The sequence below is a fragment of the Salvelinus alpinus genome, chromosome 26 (genome assembly GCF_045679555.1).
Source record: "Salvelinus alpinus chromosome 26, SLU_Salpinus.1, whole genome shotgun sequence".
Taxonomy (NCBI): Eukaryota; Metazoa; Chordata; class Actinopteri; order Salmoniformes; family Salmonidae; genus Salvelinus; species Salvelinus alpinus.
In genome coordinates, this window is record NC_092111.1 from 46541185 (window position 1) to 46567321 (window position 26137).

Sequence of the window (26137 nt, forward strand, 5' to 3'; positions counted from 1 at the left end):
CTCTGTACCGTAACACCCTGTATATAGCCTCCACATTGACTCTGTACCGTAACACCCTGTATATAGCCTCCACATTGACTCTGTACCGTAACACCCTGTATATAGCCTCCACATTGACTCTGTACCATAACACCCTGTATATAGCCTCCACATTGACTCTGTACCGGTACCCCCTGTATGTAGCCCCGCTATTGTTATTTACTGCTGCTCTTTAATCATTTGTTATTCTCATCTCTTACTTTTCTGGGTGGCGGGGTATTTTCTTCAAACTACATTGTTGGTTAAGTGCTTGTAATTAAGCATTTCACTGTAAGGTCTACACCGGTTGTATTCGGCGCATGTGACAAATAAAATGTGATTTGAAGGGTCAAGTGCCAAAGGTTAAAGTTAATCCCAGTGCATGATGGGATGTCTGCCCCAGAACAAAATAAACAAAAATAGCTTCTTAGAAAAATATCAATTTCTCTAAAGAGAATTTGTCTGGGAGTGGTCTGGGCGGGCAGGCCGAGTGGTCTAGTGATGTCACCAGGCAGGTCTAGTGGTCTAGTGATGTCACCAGGCAGGTCTAGTGGTCTAGTGATGTCACCAGGCAGGCCGAGTGGTCTAGTGATGTCACCAGGCAGGCCGAGTGGTCTAGTGATGTCACCAGGCAGGTCTAGTGATGTCACCAGGCAGGTCTAGTGATGTCACCAGGCAGGCCGAGTGGTCTAGTGATGTCACCAGGCAGGCCGAGTGGTCTAGTGATGTCACCAGGCAGGTCTAGTGATGTCACCAGGCAGGTCTAGTGGTCTAGTGATGTCACCAGGCAGGCCGAGTGGTGTCACCAGGCAGGCCGAGTGGTGTCACCAGGCAGGTCTAGTGATGTCACCAGGCAGGTCTAGTGATGTCACCAGGCAGGTCTAGTGATGTCACCAGGCAGGTCTAGTGATGTCACCAGGCAGGTCTAGTGATGTCACCAGGCAGGTCTAGTGATGTCACCAGGCAGGTCTAGTGATGTCACCAGGCAGGTCTAGTGATGTCACCAGGCAGGTCTAGTGATGTCACCAGGCCAAAACTCCACCCCACCAAAACAGGTAGACATTTCAGGCGTGTTTTTGAAACAGCTCTGACACTGAAAGGACACCATAATACTTTCTAACATGCCACAGTATTATTCCAACCTCTGTGTGGAAATATATATAAAACACAGGAAAATCACATTCACTGGATCTTTAATACCTCAGACAGAAAACCTATTTGTAAACAATCTAGACATCCATCTCATTAAAGACAATGTACGTCTGCAGTAAAACCACAGTTCCCTGAAGTACTTCACTAATTACACAACAACCCAACAGAATCCAGAAACCAAACATCCAGAATTACCCCTAACAATGGGGTTACCCCTAACAATGGGGTTACCCGTAACAATGGGGTTACCCCTAACAATGGGGTTACCCCTAACAATGGGGTTACCCCTAACAATGGGGTTACCCCTAACAATGGGGTTACCCCTAACAATGGGGTTACCCCTAACAATGGGGTTACCCCTAACAATGGCTGCCCTGTGAGCTGTACAGTATGCCGTCACAAACATTGATCCTCTTAAGGATTTAAATGTATCTTAGCGGATAAGAACGGCAGGCTTATCTTTCACAACATACGCTGCCAGTTGATTGAACTCTAAACGACTCAATTCACAACTCGAGGAAGACTAATTTGAAAGATTATCAGCAAAGAGAAGTGCCTGCTGCTAAGATGAAAATAAACCATATGAATAAATAAATAACTTTACGTCAACTCCTATCAAAACTACCAGTAAATGTTTTACATTTACATTTTTCAGTCATTTAGCAGACACTCTTATCCAGAGACTTACAATTCGTGCATTCATCTTCATGTATTTAACACTGCAATTCCAAGTATTTGATTGAATAGTTATGTAAATGTTATATTTACACATTTTTATTTATAATACATTTTCTAAAACATCCAAAAGCCTGTTTTTGCTTTGTCATTATGTGGTATTGTGTGTCATTGATGAGATCTTACATTTTAAATCAACTTTAGAATAAGGCTGTAAAGTAACAAAAATTTACAAAAGGTTATGGGGTCTGAATACTTTCCCACTGCCACTGTATCTGTGCATGAACATGTGACTGTGAAATGGAGCTACTCTATGTAAGTGTTACCCTTTGAGTAAGATCATTCTCTCTCTGTGTGTGTGTGTGTGTGTGTGTGTGTGTGTGTGTGTGTGTGTGTGTGTGTGTGTGTGTGTGTGTGTGTGTGTGTGTGTGTGTGTGTGTGTGTGTGTGTGTGTGTGTGTGTGTGTGTGTGTGTGTGTGTGTGTGTGTGTGTGTGTCCTGCTCACCCAGGAGATTGCGCCGGGTCATGTCAGGTGATACAGGCCGCAGCTTCCTCTCCTGTTTGATGCCCTCTAGGAGGCGCTCATGGAGGCTTCGCGGCCGCGCAGGGTGGGGCTTCAACTTCCTGGCAGCAACCTGCCGAGACACACATGCAGAGATAATTATGTGCAGGAGGGATCATCAACACCAATGAAAACACGTACTAAAGCAGCTCCCATTCAATCTAATACAACTGGATTCATCCCCTTAGGGGCAAGAAGGTGTCACAGTAAGGGAGCTGACAGACACATGCCACCATCTCAATTCATCCTCCTCATTATCACCATCAAGTCTGTCATAGCACAGCAGGACTCCCAGGGATGAGAGGTGGTCAGAGACTAGGTCAGGACTCACAGGGTTGAGAGACTAGGTCAGTACTCCCAGGGATGAGAGACTAGGTCAGGACTCCCAGGGATGAGAGGTGGTCAGAGACTAGGTCAGGACTCACAGGGTTGAGAGACTAGGTCAGTACTCCCAGGGTTGAGAGACTAGGTCAGTACTCCCAGGGTTGAGAGAGTAGGTCAGTACTCCCAGGGTTGAGAGACTAGGTCAGTACTCCCAGGGATGAGAGGTGGTCAGAGACTAGGTCAGTACTCACAGGGTTGAGAGACGAGGTCAGTACTCACAGGGTTGAGAGGTGGTCTGAGACTAGGTCGGTACTCACAGGGTTGAGAGGTGGTCTGGAGCGGATGAAGTCCAGGATGACCTCATGAGCACTCTTCTTTAACCTGGGAGGGATGTCTCCATTCAGCTGGAGTAACAACACACAGGAACAGCAAAGGTAGTGAGTACACACACACACACACACACACACACACACACACACGTAGTGAGTACATACACACACACAGGTAGTGAGTACACATACACTACCGTTCAAAAGTTTGGGGTCACTTTTTTTGTCCATTCAAATAACATAAAATTGATCAGAAATACAGGACTCCCAGGGATGAGAGACTAGGTCAGGACTCCCAGGGATGAGAGGTGGTCAGGGACTAGGTCAGGACTCACAGAGATGAGAGACTAGGTCAGTACTCACAGGGATGAGAGACTAGGTCAGTACTCACAGGGATGAGAGACTAGGCCAGTACTCACAGGAGAAACCTGGCACCAAACCCATATGGTGAAGCATGGTGGTAGGGACTGGGAGACTAGTCAGGATCGAGGGAAAGATGAACGGAGCAAAGTACAGATGAAAACCTGCTCTAGAGTGGGGTGAGACTGGGGTTCACCTTCCAACAGGACAATGACACTGAGCACACAGCCAGGACAATGCAGAAGTGGCTTCGGGGCAAGTCTCTGAATGTCCTGTGTGCCAAGCTTGTAGCGTCACACCCAAGGAGACTTAAGACTGTAATCGCTGCCAAAGATGCTTCTGCAAAATACTAAGCAAAGGTTCTGAATAATTATGTAAATGTGATCTGTTTTTTTATTTTTTTTTATACATTTGCTAAAATTTCTAAAACATGTTTTTGCTTTGTCATTATAGGGTAGTGTGTGTAGATTGAGAGACACAAAACAATTGAATAAGACTGAAACATAACAAAATGTGGAAAAAGTGCAGGTGTTTCCGGATGCACTGTACACACAACCACACACACCAGCTAAACCATCGAGAGCATCCTGACCGGTTGCATCACCACCTGGTATGGCAACTGCTCGGCATCTGAACGTAAGGCTCTACCAGAGGGTAGTGCGTAGGGCCCAGTACATCACTGGGGCCAAGCTTCCTGCCATCCTGGACATTTATAATAGGCGGTGACAGAGGAAAGCCCATAAAATTGTCAAAGACCCCCAGTCACCCCATTGCACTCACTTCTGTCATCATGAAGTTCTTTGAGAGGATCATATCACCTCCACCCTACCTGATACCCTAGACCCACTCCAATTTGCTTACCGCTCCAACAGGTCCACAGACGACGCAATCACACTGCCCTAACGCATCTGGACAAGAGGAATACCTATGTAAGAATGCTGTTCATTGACTATAGCTCAGCATTCAACACCATAGTACCCTCCAAGCTCATCATTAAGCTCGGGGCCCTGGGTCTGAACCCTGCCCTGTGCAACTGGGTCCTGGACTTCCTGACGGGCCACCCCGAGGTGGTGGAGGTAGTTTACAACACCTCCACTTCGCTGATCCTCAACACAGGGGCCCCACAAGGGTGCGGTGTTTGCAGATGACAACAGTAGTAGGCCTGATTACCAATAATGACGAGACAGCCTACAGGGAGGTGTGGAGGGCCCTGGGAGAGTGGTGCCAGGAAAATAACCTCTCACTCAATGTCAACAAAACAAAGGAGCTGATCGTGGACTATAGGAAACAGCAGAGAGCATGCCCCTATCCACATCGACGGGACCGCAGTGGAGAAGATAGAAAGCTTGAAGGTCCTCGTGTACACATCACTAAGGATATGACATGTTCCACCCACACAGACAGCGTGGTGAAGAAGGCGGAACAGAGCCTCTTTCAACCTCAGGAGGCTGAAGAAATGTGGCTTGGCCCCTAAAACCCTCAACCTGTACAGATGCACAATTGAGAGCATCCTGTCTGGCTATATCACAGTCTGGTATGGCAACCGCACCGCCCACAACCGCAGGGCTCTCCAGAGGGTGGTGCGGTCTGCCCAGCGCATCACCGGGGGAAAACTACCTGGCCTGCAGGACACCTACACCACCCGATGTCACGGGAAGACCAAAAAGATCATCAGGACAACAACCACCTGAGCCACTGTCTGTTCATCCAGAAGGCGAGGTCAGTACAGGTGCATTCAACCTGGGTCCGAGAGTCTGAAAAACAGCTTCTATCTTAAGGCCATCAGACTGTTAAACAGCCATCACTAGCCGGCTTCCACCCGGTTACGCAACCCTGCACCTTAGAGGCCCCATAAACAGACTTGGAATCACTGACCACTTTGATAATGGTTAAATAATGTTTACATAGTGCTTTACTCATCTCATATGTATATACAGTATTCTATTCTACTGTTTTACTCAGCTCATATGTATATACAGTATTCTACTGCTTTACTCATCTCATATGTATATACTGTATTCTATACTACTGTATTCTATGTATATACTGTATTCTATACTACTGTATTCTATGTATATACTGTATTCTATTCTACTGTATTCTATGTATATACTGTATTCTATACTACTGTATTCTATGTATATACTGTATTCTATACTACTGTATTCTATGTATATACTGTATTCTATACTACTGTATTCTATGTATATACTGTATTCTATACTACTGTATTCTATGTATATACTGTATTCTATTCTACTGTATTCTATGTATATACTGTATTCTATACTACTGTATTCTATGTATATACTGTATTCTATACTACTGTATTCTATGTATATACTGTATTCTATTCTACTGTATTCTATGTATATACTGTATTCTATACTACTGTATTCTATGTATATACTGTATTCTATACTACTGTATTCTATGTATATACTGTATTCTATACTACTGTATTCTATGTATATACTGTATTCTATACTACTGTATTCTATGTATATACTGTATTCTATTCTACTGTATTCTATGTATATACTGTATTCTATTCTACTGTATTCTATGTATATACTGTATTCTATTCTACTGTATTCTATGTATATACTGTATTCTATTCTACTGTATTCTATGTATATACTGTATTCTATTCTACTGTATTCTATGTATATACTGTATTCTATTCTACTGTATTCTATGTATATACTGTATTCTATTCTACTGTATTCTATGTATATACTGTATTCTATTCTACTGTATTCTATGTATATACTGTATTCTATTCTACTGTATTCTATGTATATACTGTATTCTATTCTACTGTATTCTATGTATATACTGTATTCTATACTACTGTATTCTATGTATATACTGTATTCTATACTACTGTATTCTATGTATATACTGTATTCTATTCTACTGTATTCTATGTATATACTGTATTCTATTCTACTGTATTCTATGTATATACTGTATTCTATTCTACTGTATTCTATGTATATACTGTATTCTATTCTACTGTATTCTATGTATATACTGTATTCTATTCTACTGTATTCTATGTATATACTGTATTCTATTCTACTGTATTCTATGTATATACTGTATTCTATTCTACTGTATTCTATGTATATACTGTATTCTATTCTACTGTATTCTATGTATATACTGTATTCTATTCTACTGTATTCTATGTATATACTGTATTCTATTCTACTGTATTCTATGTATATACTGTATTCTATTCTACTGTATTCTATGTATATACTGTATTCTATTCTACTGTATTCTATGTATATACTGTATTCTATTCTACTGTATTCTATGTATATACTGTATTCTATTCTACTGTATTCTATGTATATACTGTATTCTATACTACTGTATTCTATGTATATACTGTATTCTATTCTACTGTATTCTATGTATATACTGTATTCTATTCTACTGTATTCTATGTATATACTGTATTCTATTCTACTGTATTCTATGTATATACTGTATTCTATTCTACTGTATTCTATGTATATACTGTATTCTATTCTACTGTATTCTATGTATATACTGTATTCTATTCTAATGTATTCTATGTATATACTGTATTCTATTCTACTGTATTCTATGTATATACTGTATTCTATTCTACTGTATTCTATGTATATACTGTATTCTATTCTACTGTATTCTATGTATATACTGTATTCTATTCTACTGTATTCTATGTATATACTGTATTCTATTCTACTGTATTCTATGTATATACTGTATTCTATTCTACTGTATTCTATGTATATACTGTATTCTATACTACTGTATTCTATGTATATACTGTATTCTATTCTACTGTATTCTATGTATATACTGTATTCTATTCTACTGTATTCTATGTATATACTGTATTCTATTCTACTGTATTCTATGTATATACTGTATTCTATACTACTGTATTCTATGTATATACTGTATTCTATTCTACTGTATTCTAGTCAATGCCACTCCGACATTGCTCATCAATACTTATTTCTTAATTAAATTATTTTAGATGTGTGTATTGTTGTGAATCATTTTACATTCTACTGCACTGTTGGAGCTAGGAACACAAGCATTTAGTTAGATACTACTGTTGGAACTAGGAACACAAGCATTTAGTTAGATACTACTGCACTGTTGGAGCTAGGAACACAAGCATTTAGTTAGATACTACTGCACTGTTGGAGCTAGGAACACAAGCATTTAGTTAGATACTACTGCACTGTTGGAGCTAGGAACACAAGCATTTAGTTAGATACTACTGTTGGAGCTAGGAACACAAGCATTTAGTTAGATACTACTGTTGGAGCTAGGAAGACAAGCATTTAGTTAGATACTACTGTTGGAGCTAGGAAGACAAGCATTTAGTTAGATACTACTGTTGGAGCTAGGAACACAAGCATTTAGTTAGATACTACTGTTGGAGCTAGGAAGACAAGCATTTAGTTAGATACTACTGTTGGAGCTAGGAACACAAGCATTTAGTTAGATACTACTGCACTGTTGGAGCTAGGAACACAAGCATTTAGTTAGATACTACTGTTGGAGCTAGGAACACAAGCATTTAGTTAGATACTACTGTTGGAGCTAGGAAGACAAGCATTTAGTTAGATACTACTGTTGGAGCTAGGAAGACAAGCATTTAGTTAGATACTACTGTTGGAGCTAGGAAGACAAGCATTTAGTTAGATACTACTGTTGGAGCTAGGAACACAAGCATTTAGTTAGATACTACTGTTGGAACTAGGAACACAAGCATTTAGTTAGATACTACTGTTGGAGCTAGGAACACAAGCATTTAGTTAGATACTACTGTTGGAGCTAGGAACACAAGCATTTAGTTAGATACTACTGTTGGAGCTAGGAACACAAGCATTTAGTTAGATACTACTGTTGGAACTAGGAACACAAGCATTTAGTTAGATACTACTGTTGGAACTAGGAACACAAGCATTTAGTTAGATACTACTGTTGGAGCTAGGAACACAAGCATTTAGTTAGATACTACTGTTGGAACTAGGAACACAAGCATTTAGTTAGATACTACTGTTGGAACTAGGAACACAAGCATTTAGTTAGATACTACTGTTGGAGCTAGGAACACAAGCATTTAGTTAGATACTACTGTTGGAACTAGGAACACAAGCATTTAGTTAGATACCACTGTTGGAACTAGGAACACAAGCATTTAGTTAGATACTACTGTTGGAGCTAGGAACACAAGCATTTAGTTAGATACTACTGTTGGAACTAGGAACACAAGCATTTAGTTAGATACTACTGTTGGAACTAGGAACACAAGCATTTAGTTAGATACCACTGTTGGAACTAGGAACACAAGCATTTTGCTACACCTGCAATAACATCTGCAAAATATGTGTATGTGACTAATATAATTTGATTTGATTTTAACAGAGTGAAAAGGAGGAAAAGTGGACAAAATATGCATCCTGTTTGCAATAAGGCACTGAAGTAAAACTGCAAAAAAATTGGCAAAGAAATTAACTTTGTCCTGAATACAAAGCGTTATGTTTTGGGAAAATCAATCACATCACGGAGTACCACTATTCATATTTTCAAGCATGGTGGTGGCTGCATCATGTTATGGGTATGCTGGTCATCGGCAAGGACTTTATAACAAAAAACGGAATGGAGCTCAGCACAGGCAAAATCCTAGAGGAAAACCTGGTTCAGTCTGCTTTCCAACTATCATTGGGAGATAAATTCCCCGTTCATCAGGACAAGAACCTTATCAAGACAACATTGAATGTTACGGAGTGGCCGAGTTACAGTTTTTACTTAGTTTTGCTTGAAGATCTATGGCACCTTTGGCAGCGATTACAGCAGTGAGTCTTTCTGGGTTAGTCTAAGACCTTTGCACACCCAGATTGAACAACATTTCCACTTCGGTCGCCAGCTGTACGGTGTTTCCTCCGACACATTGGTGCGGCTTCTGGGTTAAGCGAGCAGTGTGTCAAGAAGCAGTGTGGCTTGGCAGGGTCGTGTTTCGGAGGACGCTTGGCACTCGACCTTCGCCTCTCCCGAGTCCGTACAGGAGTTGCAAAGATGGGACAAGACTAACTACAATTGGATATCATGAAATTGGGAAGAAAAAGTGGTAAAAGAATAACAACATTTTAAATAAGAAATCGACACTGCAGTCTGAGGTATCTCAGATATATCAGGGGTGTATTCATTAGTGAACACCATAGTAAAACCTCTTGCAAAAAAAAAATGTATTTTTTTATTGGACAGATTCATAAAGGTCCCTCCCCGTTTGCTTCCTAGTGAATAACATCAGATGCTATTGGAGTTCAGCATCCCCCATCCTCACTGGGCCCTCCGTCACCACGACTTAAAACAAGGATGGCCAACCACCGCTTTCCCCCATCCTCACTGGGCCCTCCGTCACCACGACTTAAAACAAGGACGGCCAACCACCGCTTTCCCCCATCCTCACTGGGCCCTCCGTCACCACGACTTAAAACAAGGATGGCCAACCACCGCTTTCCCCCATCCTCACTGGGCCCTCCGTCACCACGACTTAAAACAAGGATGGCCAACCACCGCTTTCCCCCATCCTCACTGGGCCCTCCGTCACCACGACTTAAAACAAGGACGGCCAACCACCGCTTTCCCCCATCCTCACTGGGCCCTCCGTCACCACGACTTAAAACAAGGACGGCCAACCACCGCTTTCCCCCATCCTCACTGGGCCCTCCGTCACCACGACTTAAAACAAGGATGGCCAACCACCGCTTTCCCCCCATCCTCACTGGGCCCTCCGTCACCACGACTTAAAACAAGGATGGCCAACCACCGCTTTCCCCCCATCCTCACTGGGCCCTCCGTCACCACGACTTAAAACAAGGACGGCCAACCACCGCTTTCCCCCATCCTCACTGGGCCCTCCGTCACCACGACTTAAAACAAGGACGGCCAACCACCGCTTTCCCCCATCCTCACTGGGCCCTCCGTCACCACGACTTAAAACAATGATGGCCAACCACCGCTTTCCCCCCATCCTCACTGGGCCCTCCGTCACCACGACTTAAAACAATGATGGCCAACCACCGCTTTCCCCCCATCCTCACTGGGCCCTCCGTCACCACGACTTAAAACAAGGATGGCCAACCACCGCTTTCCCCCATCCTCACTGGGCCCTCCGTCACCACGACTTAAAACAAGGATGGCCAACCACCGCTTTCCCCCCATCCTCACTGGGCCCTCCGTCACCACGACTTAAAACAAGGATGGCCAACCACCGCTTTCCCCCCATCCTCACTGGGCCCTCCGTCACCACGACTTAAAACAAGGATGGCCAACCACCGCTTTCCCCCCATCCTCACTGGGCCCTCCGTCACCACGACTTAAAACAAGGACGGCCAACCACCGCTTTCCCCCATCCTCACTGGGCCCTCCGTCACCACGACTTAAAACAAGGACGGCCAACCACCGCTTTCCCCCATCCTCACTGGGCCCTCCGTCACCACGACTTAAAACAATGATGGCCAACCACCGCTTTCCCCCCATCCTCACTGGGCCCTCCGTCACCACGACTTAAAACAATGATGGCCAACCACCGCTTTCCCCCCATCCTCACTGGGCCCTCCGTCACCACGACTTAAAACAAGGATGGCCAACCACCGCTTTCCCCCATCCTCACTGGGCCCTCCGTCACCACGACTTAAAACAAGGATGGCCAACCACCGCTTTCCCCCCATCCTCACTGGGCCCTCCGTCACCACGACTTAAAACAAGGATGGCCAACCACCGCTTTCCCCCCATCCTCACTGGGCCCTCCGTCACCACGACTTAAAACAAGGATGGCCAACCACCGCTTTCCCCCCATCCTCACTGGGCCCTCCGTCACCACGACTTAAAACAAGGATGGCCAACCACCGCTTTCCCCCCATCCTCACTGGGCCCTCCGTCACCACGACTTAAAACAAGGACGGCCAACCACCGCTTTCCCCCATCCTCACTGGGCCCTCCGTCACCACGACTTAAAACAAGGACGGCCAACCACCGCTTTCCCCCATCCTCACTGGGCCCTCCGTCACCACGACTTAAAACAATGATGGCCAACCACCGCTTTCCCCCCATCCTCACTGGGCCCTCCGTCACCACGACTTAAAACAATGATGGCCAACCACCGCTTTCCCCCCATCCTCACTGGGCCCTCCGTCACCACGACTTAAAACAAGGATGGCCAACCACCGCTTTCCCCCATCCTCACTGGGCCCTCCGTCACCACGACTTAAAACAAGGATGGCCAACCACCGCTTTCCCCCCATCCTCACTGGGCCCTCCGTCACCACGACTTAAAACAAGGATGGCCAACCACCGCTTTCCCCCCATCCTCACTGGGCCCTCCGTCACCACGACTTAAAACAAGGATGGCCAACCACCGCTTTCCCCCCATCCTCACTGGGCCCTCCGTCACCACGACTTAAAACAAGGACGGCCAACCACCGCTTTCCCCCATCCTCACTGGGCCCTCCGTCACCACGACTTAAAACAAGGACGGCCAACCACCGCTTTCCCCCATCCTCACTGGGCCCTCCGTCACCACGACTTAAAACAATGATGGCCAACCACCGCTTTCCCCCCATCCTCACTGGGCCCTCCGTCACCACGACTTAAAACAATGATGGCCAACCACCGCTTTCCCCCCATCCTCACTGGGCCCTCCGTCACCACGACTTAAAACAAGGATGGCCAACCACCGCTTTCCCCCATCCTCACTGGGCCCTCCGTCACCACGACTTAAAACAAGGACGGCCAACCACCGCTTTCCCCCATCCTCACTGGGCCCTCCGTCACCACGACTTAAAACAATGATGGCCAACCACCGCTTTCCCCCCATCCTCACTGGGCCCTCCGTCACCACGACTTAAAACAATGATGGCCAACCACCGCTTTCCCCCCATCCTCACTGGGCCCTCCGTCACCACGACTTAAAACAAGGATGGCCAACCACCGCTTTCCCCCATCCTCACTGGGCCCTCCGTCACCACGACTTAAAACAAGGATGGCCAACCACCGCTTTCCCCCCATCCTCACTGGGCCCTCCGTCACCACGACTTAAAACAAGGATGGCCAACCACCGCTTTCCCCCCATCCTCACTGGGCCCTCCGTCACCACGACTTAAAACAAGGATGGCCAACCACCGCTTTCCCCCCATCCTCACTGGGCCCTCCGTCACCACGACTTAAAACAAGGATGGCCAACCACCGCTTTCCCCCCATCCTCACTGGGCCCTCCGTCACCACGACTTAAAACAAGGACGGCCAACCACCGCTTTCCCCCATCCTCACTGGGCCCTCCGTCACCACGACTTAAAACAAGGACGGCCAACCACCGCTTTCCCCCATCCTCACTGGGCCCTCCGTCACCACGACTTAAAACAATGATGGCCAACCACCGCTTTCCCCCCATCCTCACTGGGCCCTCCGTCACCACGACTTAAAACAATGATGGCCAACCACCGCTTTCCCCCCATCCTCACTGGGCCCTCCGTCACCACGACTTAAAACAAGGATGGCCAACCACCGCTTTCCCCCATCCTCACTGGGCCCTCCGTCACCACGACTTAAAACAAGGATGGCCAACCACCGCTTTCCCCCCATCCTCACTGGGCCCTCCGTCACCACGACTTAAAACAAGGATGGCCAACCACCGCTTTCCCCCCATCCTCACTGGGCCCTCCGTCACCACGACTTAAAACAAGGATGGCCAACCACCGCTTTCCCCCCATCCTCACTGGGCCCTCCGTCACCACGACTTAAAACAAGGACGGCCAACCACCGCTTTCCCCCATCCTCACTGGGCCCTCCGTCACCACGACTTAAAACAAGGACGGCCAACCACCGCTTTCCCCCATCCTCACTGGGCCCTCCGTCACCACGACTTAAAACAATGATGGCCAACCACCGCTTTCCCCCCATCCTCACTGGGCCCTCCGTCACCACGACTTAAAACAATGATGGCCAACCACCGCTTTCCCCCCATCCTCACTGGGCCCTCCGTCACCACGACTTAAAACAAGGATGGCCAACCACCGCTTTCCCCCATCCTCACTGGGCCCTCCGTCACCACGACTTAAAACAAGGATGGCCAACCACCGCTTTCCCCCCATCCTCACTGGGCCCTCCGTCACCACGACTTAAAACAAGGATGGCCAACCACCGCTTTCCCCCCATCCTCACTGGGCCCTCCGTCACCACGACTTAAAACAAGGATGGCCAACCACCGCTTTCCCCCCATCCTCACTGGGCCCTCCGTCACCACGACTTAAAACAAGGACGGCCAACCACCGCTTTCCCCCCCATCCTCACTGGGCCCTCCGTCACCACGACTTAAAACAAGGATGGCCAACCACCGCTTTCCCCCCCATCCCTAACAAACAGCTGATTAAACTTAATGCATTCTAAACTAAAGATCATGATTAGTTGATTATTGAAGTCAGGTGTGTTAGTATGACACCAATCAGGCCCCAGAGTTCTGGGGTTGCCCATCCCTGACCTAAAACATGAACATCTACCCCTTCCTTAAGATGATATTCTTCATGTTTAAGTCCCTCACCATGACGTTCCGTAGTTTGTATCGTTTGAAGCGGATGTCATCCATCAGCATCTCGTAAGGCGTGAGCTGGAACTCTATAGGTAGAGGGCTGTACTGTCTCTCCTGGACCTTCTTCAGCTTGACCCCGTTACGCAGGTCACCCATCACCTGCATCCAGAACTTCGCCTGAGGGACACAGGACAATAGCAGGGTTAGGACGGTCCTGACGTTTTGTCAGACGGTTATTGTCATGCATAACGGTCCAGTTTTGTCGGCTACTTGGGTTTTATAGAGGAGCTTAATATGAGCATCTGAGAAATGAATCAGAACACTTATTTAACACTTATCTAACCCTAACCCCTAACCCTAACCCCTAGCCCTAACCCTTAACCCCTAGCCCTAACCCCTAGCCCTAACCCTAACCCCCTAACCCTAACCCCTAACCCCTAGCCCTAACCCCTAGCCCTAACCCTTAACCCCTAACATCAACCACTGTTTGAGGAGCATGTTCTCGCTGCACCACAGGTGATATTCCACCCAAACTCTGTATGCCATGGTCTCTACAACCCTGTTCCTGTTCCTACCCAGTACTCTGTATGCCATGGTCTCTCCAACCCTGTTCCTGTTCCTACCCAGTACTCTGTGTGTCATGGTCTCTCCTACCCTGTTCCTGTTCCTACCCAGTACTCTGTATGCCATGGTCTCTCCAACCCTGTTCCTGCCCAGTACTCTGTATGCCATGGTCTCTCCAACCCTGTTCCTGCAGCTACCCAGTACTCTGTATGCCATGGGCTCTCCTACCCTGTTCCTGCAGCTACCCAGTACTCTGTATGCCATGGTCTCTCCAGCCCTGTTCCTGCAGCTGCCCAGTACTCTGTATGCCATGGTCTCTCCAGCCCTGTTCCTGCCCAGTACTCTGTATGCCATGGGCTCTCCTACCCTGTTCCTGCAGCTACCCAGTACTCTGTATGCCATGGTCTCTCCAACCTTGTTCCTGCTGCTACCCAGTACTCTGTATGCCATGGTCTCTCCAGCCCTGTTCCTGCTGCTACCCAGTACTCTGTATGCCATGGGCTCTCCAGCCCTGTTCATGCAGCTACCCAGTACTCTGTATGCCATGGTCTCTCCAACCCTGTTCCTGCAGCTACCCAGTACTCTGTATGCCATGGTCTCTCCTACCCTGTTCCTGCAGCTACCCAGTACTCTGTATGCCATGGTCTCTCCAACCCTGTTCCTGCAGCTACCCAGTACTCTGTATGCCATGGTCTCTCCAACCCTGTTCCTGCAGCTACCCAGTACTCTGTATGCCATGGTCTCTCCAACCCTGTTCCTGCAGCTACCCAGTACTCTGTATGTCATGGTCTCTCCTACCCTGTTCCTGTTCCTACCCAGTACTCTGTATGCCATGGTCTCTCCAACCCTGTTCCTGCAGCTACCCAGTACTCTGTATGCCATGGTCTCTCCAACCCTGTTCCTGCAGCTACCCAGTACTCTGTATGCCATGGACTCTCCAACCCTGTTCCTGCAGCTACCCAGTACTCTGTATGCCATTGACTCTCCAACCCTGTTCCTGTTCCTACCCAGTACTCTGTATGCCATGGGCTTTCCTACCCTGTTCCTGCAGCTACCCAGTACTCTGTATGCCATGGGCTCTCCAACCCTGTTCCTGCAGCTACCCAGTACTCTGTATGCCATGGACTCTCCAACCCTGTTCCTGCAGCTACCCAGTACTCTGTATGCCATTGACTCTCCAACCCTGTTCCTGTTCCTACCCAGTACTCTGTATGCCATGGGCTTTCCTACCCTGTTCCTGCAGCTACCCAGTACTCTGTATGCCATGGGCTCTCCAACCCTGTTCCTGCAGCTACCCAGTACTCTGTATGCCATTGACTCTCCAACCCTGTTCCTGTTCCTACCCAGTACTCTGTATGCCATGGGCTCTCCAACCCTGTTCCTGCAGCTACCCAGTACTCTGTATGCCATGGTCTCTCCAACCCTGTTCCTGCAGCTACCCAGTACTCTGTATGCCATGGTCTCTCCAACCCTGTTCCTGCAGCTACCCAGTTCTCTGTATGCCATGGGCTCTCCAACCCTGTTCCTGCAGCTACCCAGTACTCTGTATGCCATGGACTCTCCAACCCTGTTCCTGCAGCTACCCAGTACTCTGTATGCCATGGTCTCTCCTACCTTGTTCCTACCCAGTACTCTGTATGTCATGGTCTCTCCTACCTTGTTCCTGCAGCTACCCAGTACTCTGTATGCCATGGGCTCTCCAACCCTGTTCCTGCCCAGTACTCTGTATGCCATGGACTCTCCAACCCTGTTCCTGCAGCTACCCAGTACTCTGTATGCCATGGACTCTCCAACCTTGTTCCTGCAGCTACCCAGTACTCTGTATGACATGGTCTCTCCAACCTTGTTCCTGCAGCTACCCAGTACTCTGTATGACATGGTCTCTCCTACCCTGTTCCTGCAGCTACCCAGTACTCTGTATGCCATGGTCTCTCCAACCCTGTTCCTGCAGCTACCCAGTACTCTGTATGCCATGGTCTCTCCTACCCTGTTACTGCTGCTACCCAGTACTCTGTATGCCATGGGCTATCCTACCCTGTTCCTGCCTCTACCCAGTACTCTGTATGCCGTGGTCTCTCCTACCCTGTTCCTGCTGCTACCCAGTACTCTGTATGTCATGGGCTATCCTACCCTGTTCCTGCAGCTACCCAGTACTCTGTATGCCATGGTCTCTCCAACCCTGTTCCTGCAGCTACCCAGTACTCTGTATGCCATGGTCTCTCCTACCCTGTTCCTGTTCCTACCCAGTACTCTGTATGCCATGGTCTCTCCTACCCTGTTCCTGCAGCTACCCAGTACTCTGTATGCCATGGTCTCTCCAACCCTGTTCCTGCAGCTACCCAGTACTCTGTATGCCATGGTCTCTCCTACCCTGTTCCTGCAGCTACCCAGTACTCTGTATGCCATGGGCTCTCCAACCCTGTTCCTGCAGCTACCCAGTACTCTGTATGCCATGGGCTCTCCAACCCTGTTCCTGCAGCTACCCAGTACTCTGTATGCCATGGTCTCTCCAACCCTGTTCCTGCAGCTACCCAGTACTCTGTATGCCATGGTCTCTCCAACCCTGTTCCTGCAGCTACCCAGTACTCTGTATGCCATGGTCTCTCCAACCCTGTTCCTGCAGCTACCCAGTACTCTGTATGCCATGGTCTCTCCAACCCTGTTCCTGCAGCTACCCAGTACTCTGTATGCCATGGTCTCTCCAACCCTGTTCCTGCTGCTACCCAGTACTCTGTATGTCATGGTCTCTCCAACCCTGTTCCTGCAGCTACCCAGTACTCTGTATGCCATGGGCTCTCCAACCCTGTTCCTGCAGCTACCCAGTACTCTGTATGCCATGGTCTCTCCAACCCTGTTCCTGCAGCTACCCAGTACTCTGTATGCCATGGTCTCTCCAACCCTGTTCCTGCAGCTACCCAGTACTCTGTATGTCATGGGCTCTCCAACCCTGTTCCTGCAGCTACCCAGTACTCTGTATGCCATGGTCTCTCCAGCCCTGTTCCTGCAGCTACCCAGTACTCTGTATGCCATGGTCTCTTCTACCCTGTTCCTGCAGCTACCCAGTACTCTGTATGCCATGGGCTCTCCTACCCTGTTCCTGCAGCTACCCAGTACTCTGTATGCCATGGTCTCTCCAGCCCTGTTCCTGCAGCTACCCAGTACTCTGTATACCATGGTCTCTTCTACCCTGTTCCTGCAGCTACCCAGTACTCTGTATGCCATGGGCTCTCCTACCCTGTTCCTGCAGCTACCCAGTACTCTGTATGCCATGGTCTCACCTACCCTGTTCCTGCAGCTACCCAGTACTCTGTATGCCATGGGCTCTCCAACCCTGTTCCTGCAGCTACCCAGTACTCTGTATGCCATGGGCTCTCCTACCCTGTTCCTGCAGCTACCCAGTACTCTGTATGCCATGGTCTCTCCAGCCCTGTTCCTGCAGCTACCCAGTACTCTGTATGCCATGGTCTCTTCTACCCTGTTCCTGCAGCTACCCAGTACTCTGTATGCCATGGGCTCTCCTACCCTGTTCCTGCAGCTACCCAGTACTCTGTATGCCATGGTCTCACCTACCCTGTTCCTGCAGCTACCCAGTACTCTGTATGCCATGGGCTCTCCAACCCTGTTCCTGCTGCTACCCAGTACTCTGTATGCCATGGGCTCTCCAACCCTGTTCCTGCAGCTACCCAGTACTCTGTATGCCATGGTCTCTCCAACCCTGTTCCTGCAGCTACCCAGTACTCTGTATGCCATGGGCTCTCCTACCCTGTTCCTGCAGCTACCCAGTACTCTGTATGCCATGGTCTCTCCTACCCTGTTCCTGCAGCTACCCAGTACTCTGTATGCCATGGACTCTCCAACCCTGTTCCTGCTGCTACCCAGTACTCTGTATGCCATGGTCTCTCCAACCCTGTTCCTGCCCAGTACTCTGTATGCCATGGTCTCTCCAACCCTGTTCCTGCAGCTACCCAGTACTCTGTATGCCGTGGTCTCTCCAACCCTGTTCCTGCAGCTACCCAGTACTCTGTATGCCATGGTCTCTCCAACTCTGTTCCTGCAGCTACCCAGTACTCTGTATGCCATGGTCTCTCCAACTCTGTTCCTACCCAGTACTCTGTATGTCATGGTCTCTCCAACCCTGTTCCTGCAGCTACCCAGTACTCTGTATGCCATGGTCTCTCCAACTCTGTTCCTACCCAGTACTCTCTATGCCATGGTCTCTCCACCCCTGTTCCTGCAGCTACCCAGTGCTTCATTTGGGAAAGAAAGTGAAATCTGTTCGGGAACATCGATAGTAACATGTTTTGGCAATGAAACATATTTCACTAAACTGTTGACAACCCGTCTGCATGCTAGAGAAAGGAATAAAGGAGAGAGAATTATTCACATTAGAAAGTGCTGTTCATTTCGTTGAGTTATCAAAATAAAGAAAGTCCCACACTCCATGTGTAATCTCTAGAGGTCGACCTCTAATAATATCCCAGCAATTTAATGGGTATTTACCAACGTTTTGGCATCACATTACGTTGAGTTGGGCATTGAAACATCCACAACAACCATGTTTTACACTGTTTCAACCTGCTGTTGAACTTCTAATGTATTATCACAGTGAGGTGAGTTTTAAAAGAAGATAAGTGTTTGATGTCAGAGTGGCTAGGGGGACAATAGAGCCCTGAGTACCAGGACATTAGGACCTGATGGAGGGACAATAGAGCCCCGAGTACCAGGCCATTAGGACCTGATGTAGGGACAATAGAGCCCTGAGTAACAGGACATTAGGACCTGATGGGGGGACAATGGAGCCCTGAGTACCAGGCCATTAGGACCTGATGGAGGGACAATTGAGCCCTGAGTACCAGGCCATTAGGACCTGATGGAGGGACAATTGAGTCCTGAGTAACAGGACATTAGGACCTGATGGAGGGACAATTGAGCCCTGAGTACCAGGCCATTAGGACCTGATGGAGGGACAATAGAGCCCTGAGTACCAGGACATTAGGACCTGATGGAGGGACAATTGAGTCCTGAGTAACAGGACATTAGGACCTGATGGAGGGACAATTGAGCCCTGAGTACCAGGCCATTAGGACCTGATGGAGGGACAATTGAGCTCTGAGTACCAGGCCATTAGGACCTGATGGAGGGACAATAGAGCCCTGAGTACCAGGCCATTAGGACCTGATGGAGGGACAATAGAGCCCTGAGTACCAGGACATTAGGACCTGATGGAGGGACAATAGAGCCCTGAGTACCAGGACATTAGGACCTGACATGGTCCATTTCATTTGTAATTCCAGTTCATTCAGAAAGTAAACCAAAATCACAATTCCACATTTTCCTCATTGAAGATAATTGGAATTTAACTTTCAGTGTACTTCCTGAATTGAAACAGACCCCAACCCCAGATAATAGCATCAACATTGAGAGGGTATTAACCCTCTAGAGTCTAAGCCAGGGGAGGGAGTATCTAAACTAACATATGTAATTGTTTTCAGATGGACATACTATGGATCATTTAGCTATTTGGTTTGGGATTTTAGGACCCCTTTAGGTACACAACAAGCATAGATATGCTTGTACTGCTATAGACCACAGCAACACATTGAATAACACGTTCATAAATGGCAGAAAATAACAAATCACCAGAAACAAGGTTATAGTGTCTGTCCTAGGACCCCTTAACTTATAAAGAAAAATATTTAAACAATTATTGGATGAAACATTGAATTTGGCATTACTGCTATTAGCCAGTAGAAATGCATTGAATAACAGATTCACCACATGGGACAACAGATAGTCAATGGGAAGTTTGTTCTGAAGTGTCTGTCCTATATCTGAGAGATTAAACAAAAGATCAGGAAACATACCATTTATTTATATACAGTTAATATATATACACTATTTATTTATTTATATACAGTTCTTGTCAAAAGTTGTAGAACATCTAGCACATTCAAGGTGTTTTCTTTATTTTTACTATTTACTAGTGAAGACATCAAAACTATGAAATAACTCATATGGAATCATGTTGTAATCAAAGAAAGTGTTAAACAAATCTAAATATATTTTATAGTTGAGATTCTTCAAAGTAGCCACCCTTTGCCTTGATGACAGCTTTGCACACTCTTGGCATTCTCTCAACCAGCTTCATGAGGTAGTCACATGGAATGCATTTCAATTAACAGGTATGCCTTGTTAAAAGTTACTTTGTGGAATTCCTTTCCTCAATGTGTTTGAGCCAATCAGTTGTGACAAGGTAGGGGTGGTATACAGAAGATAGCCCTATTTGGTAAAATACCAAGTCCATATGATGGCAAGAACAGCTCAAATAAGCAAAGAGAAATGACAGTTCATCATTACTTTAAGAAATGGTCAGTCAATGCGAAAAATTAATTACTTTAAAAATTTCTTCAAGTGCAGTCGCAAAAACCATCAAGTGCTATGATGAAACTGGCTCTCACTAGGACCGCCACAGGAAAGGAAGACCCAGAGTTACCTCTACTGCAGAGGATAAGTTCATTACAGTTACCAGCCTCAGAAATTGCAGCCCAAATAAATGCTTCAGAGTTCAAGTAACAGACACATCTCAAAATCAACTGTTCAGAGGAGACTATGTGAATCAGGCCTTCATGGTCGAATTGCTGCAAAGAAACCACACCAATAATAAGAAGAGATTTGCTTGGGCCAAGAAACATGAGCGATGGACATTAGACCAGTGGAAATATGTCCTTTGGTCTGATGAGTCTAAATTGGAGATTTTTGGTTTTAACCACCGTGTCTTTGTGAGACGCAGAGTAGGTGAACGGATTATCTCCACATGTGTGGTTCCCACCGTGAAGCATGGAGGAGGAGGTGTGATGGTGTGGGGGTGCTTTGCTGGTGACCCTGTCTGTGATTTATATAGAATTCAAGGCACATTTAACCAGCATGGCTACCACAGCATTCTGCAGCGATACGCCATCCTATCTGGTGTGTGCTTAGTGGGACTATCATTTGTTTTTCAACAGGACAATGACCCAACATACCTCCAGGCTGTGTAAGGGCTATTTGACCAAGGGGCGTGATGCATCAGATGACCTGGCCTCCACAATCACCCGACCTCAACCCAAGTGAGATTGTTTGGGATGAGATGGACCGCAGAGTGAAGGAAAAGCAGTCAACAAGTGGTCAGCATATGTGGGAACTCCTTCTATACGGTTGGAAAATCATTCCTCAAGAAGCTGGTTGAGAGAATGCCAAGAGTGTGCAAAGCTGTCATCAAGGCAAAGGGTGGCTACTTTGAAGAATCTCAAATATAAAATATATTTTGATTTGTTTAACACTTTTTTGGTTACTACATGATTCCATATAAGTCATTTCCTAGTTTTGATGTCTTCACTATTATTCTACAATGTAGAAAATAGTAAAAAGCCCTTGAATGAGTAGGTGTGTCCAAACTTTTGTCGTGTCTTTGCCATCATTAAACTGAAGACTTATTTATCAAATAACTCTGTAATTATTATTACGCGATTAAACTGATTAATCATGTAACTGTAATTAACTAGGAAGTCGGGGCACCAAGGAAAATATTCAGATTACAAAGTTATAATTTTCCTAATAACTTTTCAGATATTTTATATCTGATCAATTAGTCTTCTGATTAATGAATTATTCTTTACCCTGCGTTAGTCTCATTCCAAACATCGTAAATTGTTGGTTATCTGCACGAACCCAGTCTTCACTATGAGTCATCCATAAATCAAGTGTCTTAAATCATTTATTTATTAACTAACTAATTCACAGAAATGCATAAACAAACAAACAAAGTAAATATGGTTACAAGAAATGATAGGGGAATGTGCCCTAGACATAAACTACATGGCCAAAAGTATGTGGACATGGCCAAAAGGGGGGAAAGTATATATGGGGTCATAAAGCTCACCAACAGGGCAACGTCATGACAACAGACTGATGATTAGGGAGCAACACTGTGTTGTTGATGATGCCATATTGAAGGATATGTTCCCTCCTACAGGAGCAGTTAAAAGCATCAGCACCCCTCAAGATCTGAACCGCAGCTCAGGTAAAGCAAAACAGTTCTTGTGCTGATGTTGCTTCCAGAGGCAGTTTGGAACTCGGTAGTGAGTGTTGCAACCGAGGACAGACACATTTTTACGCACTACGCGCTTCAGCACTTGGCGGTCCCATCCTGTGAGCTTGTGTGGCCTACCACTCGGCGGCCCCATTCTGTGAGCTTGTGTGGCCTACCACTCGGCGGTCCCATTCTGTGAGCTTGTGTGGCCTACCACTTGGCGGTCCCATTCTGTGAGCTTGTATGGCCTACCACTCGGCGGTCCCGTTCTGTGAGCTTGTGTGGCCTACCACTTCGCGGCTGAGCCGTTGTTGCTACTAGACATTTCCACTTCACAATAACAGCACTTACAGTTGACCAGGGCAGAAATGTAACAAACTGACAATGCTGGAAAGGTGGCATCCAATGCCTGTGCCACCTTGAAAGTCACTGAGCTCTTCAGTAAGACCATTCTACTGCCAATGTTTGTCTATGGAGATTGCATGGCGGTGTGCTCAATTTTTAACACCTGTCAGCAACAGGCGTGGCTGAAATAGCCAAATCCACCAATTTGAAGGAGTGTCCACATAGTTTTGGCCATGTAGTGTACTGTGTTGAGAGGATTGTGGTTCGCTCTACGCGGTGTCCTCAGAAATATAATGTTTCCGGGTTCAGGGACACAGTACTTTCAACCTAACTTCCGTTTCCTCTGAAAAACAGACGTGTGGACTGCGCTCCGGCTTCTTTTTATACCTGCTAGTTAGTTCCTCTTACCCAGTCAGCGTTCTGTAGCTCGTTGAGATCTCTGCCTGGTTCCTCTCTAGTGTCTCCCTCCATCCGCCGCAGGTTCTACAGGAGGAAGACAGGAAGAGAGAGATTTTAAACACACTGTGGGAGATATTCTGAGGTGTTGTTACGCACTAGAAGACCAAGGACAGAGATTCAAGTTCCTCAGTGTCCACTTCCCTAAGGACTTAACATGGTCCACACCTCAGTGTCCACATCCCTAAGGATTTAACATGGTCCACACCTCAATGTCCACATCCCTAAGGATTTAACATGGTCCACACCTCAATGTCCACATCCCTAAGGATTTAACAAGATCCACACCTCAGTGTCCACTTCCCTAAGGATTTAACATGGTCCACACCTCAGTGTCCACATCCCTAAGGATTTAACATGGTCCACACCTCAATGTCCACATCCCTAAGGATTTAACAAGATCCACACCTCAGTGTCCACTTCCCTAAGGATTTAACATGGTCCACACCTCAGTGTCCACATCCCTAAGGATTTAACATGGTCCACACACACCAACACAGTCATGAAGAGGGCACGGCAGCGCCTCTTCCCACTCAGGAGGCTGAAAAGGTTTGAAACGGGCCCTCGAATCCTCCAAAAGTTCTACAGCTGCACCATCTAGGAGAATATTGACTGGCTACATCACCGCTTGGTATGGCAACTGCACTGCTTAAAGACTCCAGACGAAAAATTGCCAAAGTCTGCAGCCACCCAAGCCATAGACTGGTCCCTTTGCTACCGTCTGGCAAACGGTACCGGAGCATCGGCCCAAAAGGCTCAGAGACAACGTCTACCCCTCGGCCATAAGACTGAACAATAGTCCATTCATGGTACCCTGCACTGACCCAACGCACACTCACTGAATGTACAAATCATGAGGAACATCTTCCTAATATACTCACTAGACTAGATATACACACACTCACTAGACTATATATGTAACTAATGTACAAAACATTAGTTACACCTTCCTAATATACTCACTAGACTATATAGGCATGGTCTCTACAAGGTGTTTCGAAAGCATTTCAAAGGAACGCTGGCCCATGTTGACTCCAATGCTTCCCACAGTTGTGTAGGATGTCCATTGGGTGGTGGACCATTCTTGATAAACACAGACAACTGTTGAGTGTGAAAAACCCAGCAGTGTTGCAGTTCTTGACACAAACCGGTGCTCCTGGCACCTACTACCATACCCCGTTCAAAGGTACTTAAATATTTTGTCTTGCCCATTCACATCCTGAATGCCACATCGCAAGACATCAGTCAGGAAGTTACAGCTTGGTCGCAAATGGGTCTTCCAAGTGGACAATGACAAGCATACTTCCAAAGTTGTGGCAAAATGCCTTAAGGACAACAAAGTCAAGGTATTGGAGTGGCCATCACAAAGCCCTGACCTCAATCCCGTAGAAAATTTCACATTCTTAAATTAAAATGGTGATCCTAACTGACCTACGACAGGAAATTGTTACAAGGATTAAATGTCAAGAATTATGAAAAACTGAGTTTAAATGTATTTGGCTAAGGTGTATGTAAACTTCCAACTTCAACTGTACCTTATTATCTATCCTGATGCCTAGTCACTACACCCTGCATGCATGTACATATCTACCTCAAATTATATGGTACTGGTACTTCCTGTATATAGCTCCACATTGATCTGGTACTGGTACTTCCTGTATATAGCTCCACATGAATCTGTCACTTCCTGTATATAGCTCCACATTGAACTGGTACTTCCTGTATAATGTCCACTTCCCTAAGGATTTAACAAGGTCCACACACCAACACAGTCGTGAAGAGGGCACGGCAGCGCCTCTTCCCACTCAGGAGGCTGAAAAGGTTTGAAACGGTCCCTCGAATCCTCCAAAAGTTCTACAGCTGCACCATCTAGGAGAATCTTGACTGGCTACATCACCGCTTGGTACAGCAACTGCACTGCTTAAAGACTCCAGACGAAAAATTGCCAAAGATTGCAGCCATAGACTGGTCCCTTTGCTACAGTGCGGCAAACGGTACAAGAGCATCGGCTCTAGGCCCAAAAGGCTCAGAGACAACGTCTACCCCTCGGCCATAAGACTGAACAATAGTCCATTCATGGTACCCCAACTATCTTCACTGACCCGACGCACACTCACTGAATGTACAAAACATTAGGAACACCTTCCTAATATACTCACTAGACTATATATATACACACACACACACACACACACACACACACACACACACACACACACACACACACACACACACACACACACACACACACACACACACACACACACACACACACACACACACACACACACTAGACTAGATACACTGAATGTACAAAACATGAGATTCACCTTCCTAATATACTCACTAGACTATATATACACACTCACTAGACTACATACACTGAATGGACAAAACATTAGGAACACCTTCCTAATATTGAGTTGCACCTCCTTTTCCCCTCAGAACATCACCAATCGTCAGGTCATGGACTCGACAAGGTGTCGAAAGCGTTCACACGGATGATGGCCTATGTTGACTCCAATGCTTCCCACAGTTGTGTAGGATGTCCATTGGATGGTGGACCATCCTTGATACACACAGGAAACTGTTGAGTGTGAAAAACCCAGCAGTGTTGCAGTTCTTGACACAAACCGGTGCACCTGGCACCTACTACCATACCCCGTTCAAAGGCACTT

General features: G+C 46.6%; 1 protein-coding gene across 5 annotated transcripts in view; it reads right to left on the bottom strand.

Moving 5' to 3' along the window:
- LOC139555356 (protein spire homolog 1-like) overlaps nucleotides 1–26137 on the bottom strand; it is a 132003-nt gene that overhangs the window by 48777 nt on the left and 57089 nt on the right. For all 5 annotated transcript variants that reach the window (XR_011670989.1, XR_011670990.1, XM_071369079.1 and 2 more), the window contains exons 5-8: nucleotides 23412–23486; nucleotides 14039–14203; nucleotides 3049–3135; nucleotides 2351–2480 (exon numbers count right to left, since the gene is read on the bottom strand). Coding sequence is in view for 3 of the 5 variants with exons in the window: in XM_071369079.1 (XP_071225180.1) it covers nucleotides 2351–2480; nucleotides 3049–3135; nucleotides 14039–14203; nucleotides 23412–23486 (457 nt within the window). In the remaining 2 variants the exon portion in view is untranslated. The remainder of the gene's footprint in view (nucleotides 1–2350; nucleotides 2481–3048; nucleotides 3136–14038; nucleotides 14204–23411; nucleotides 23487–26137) is intronic.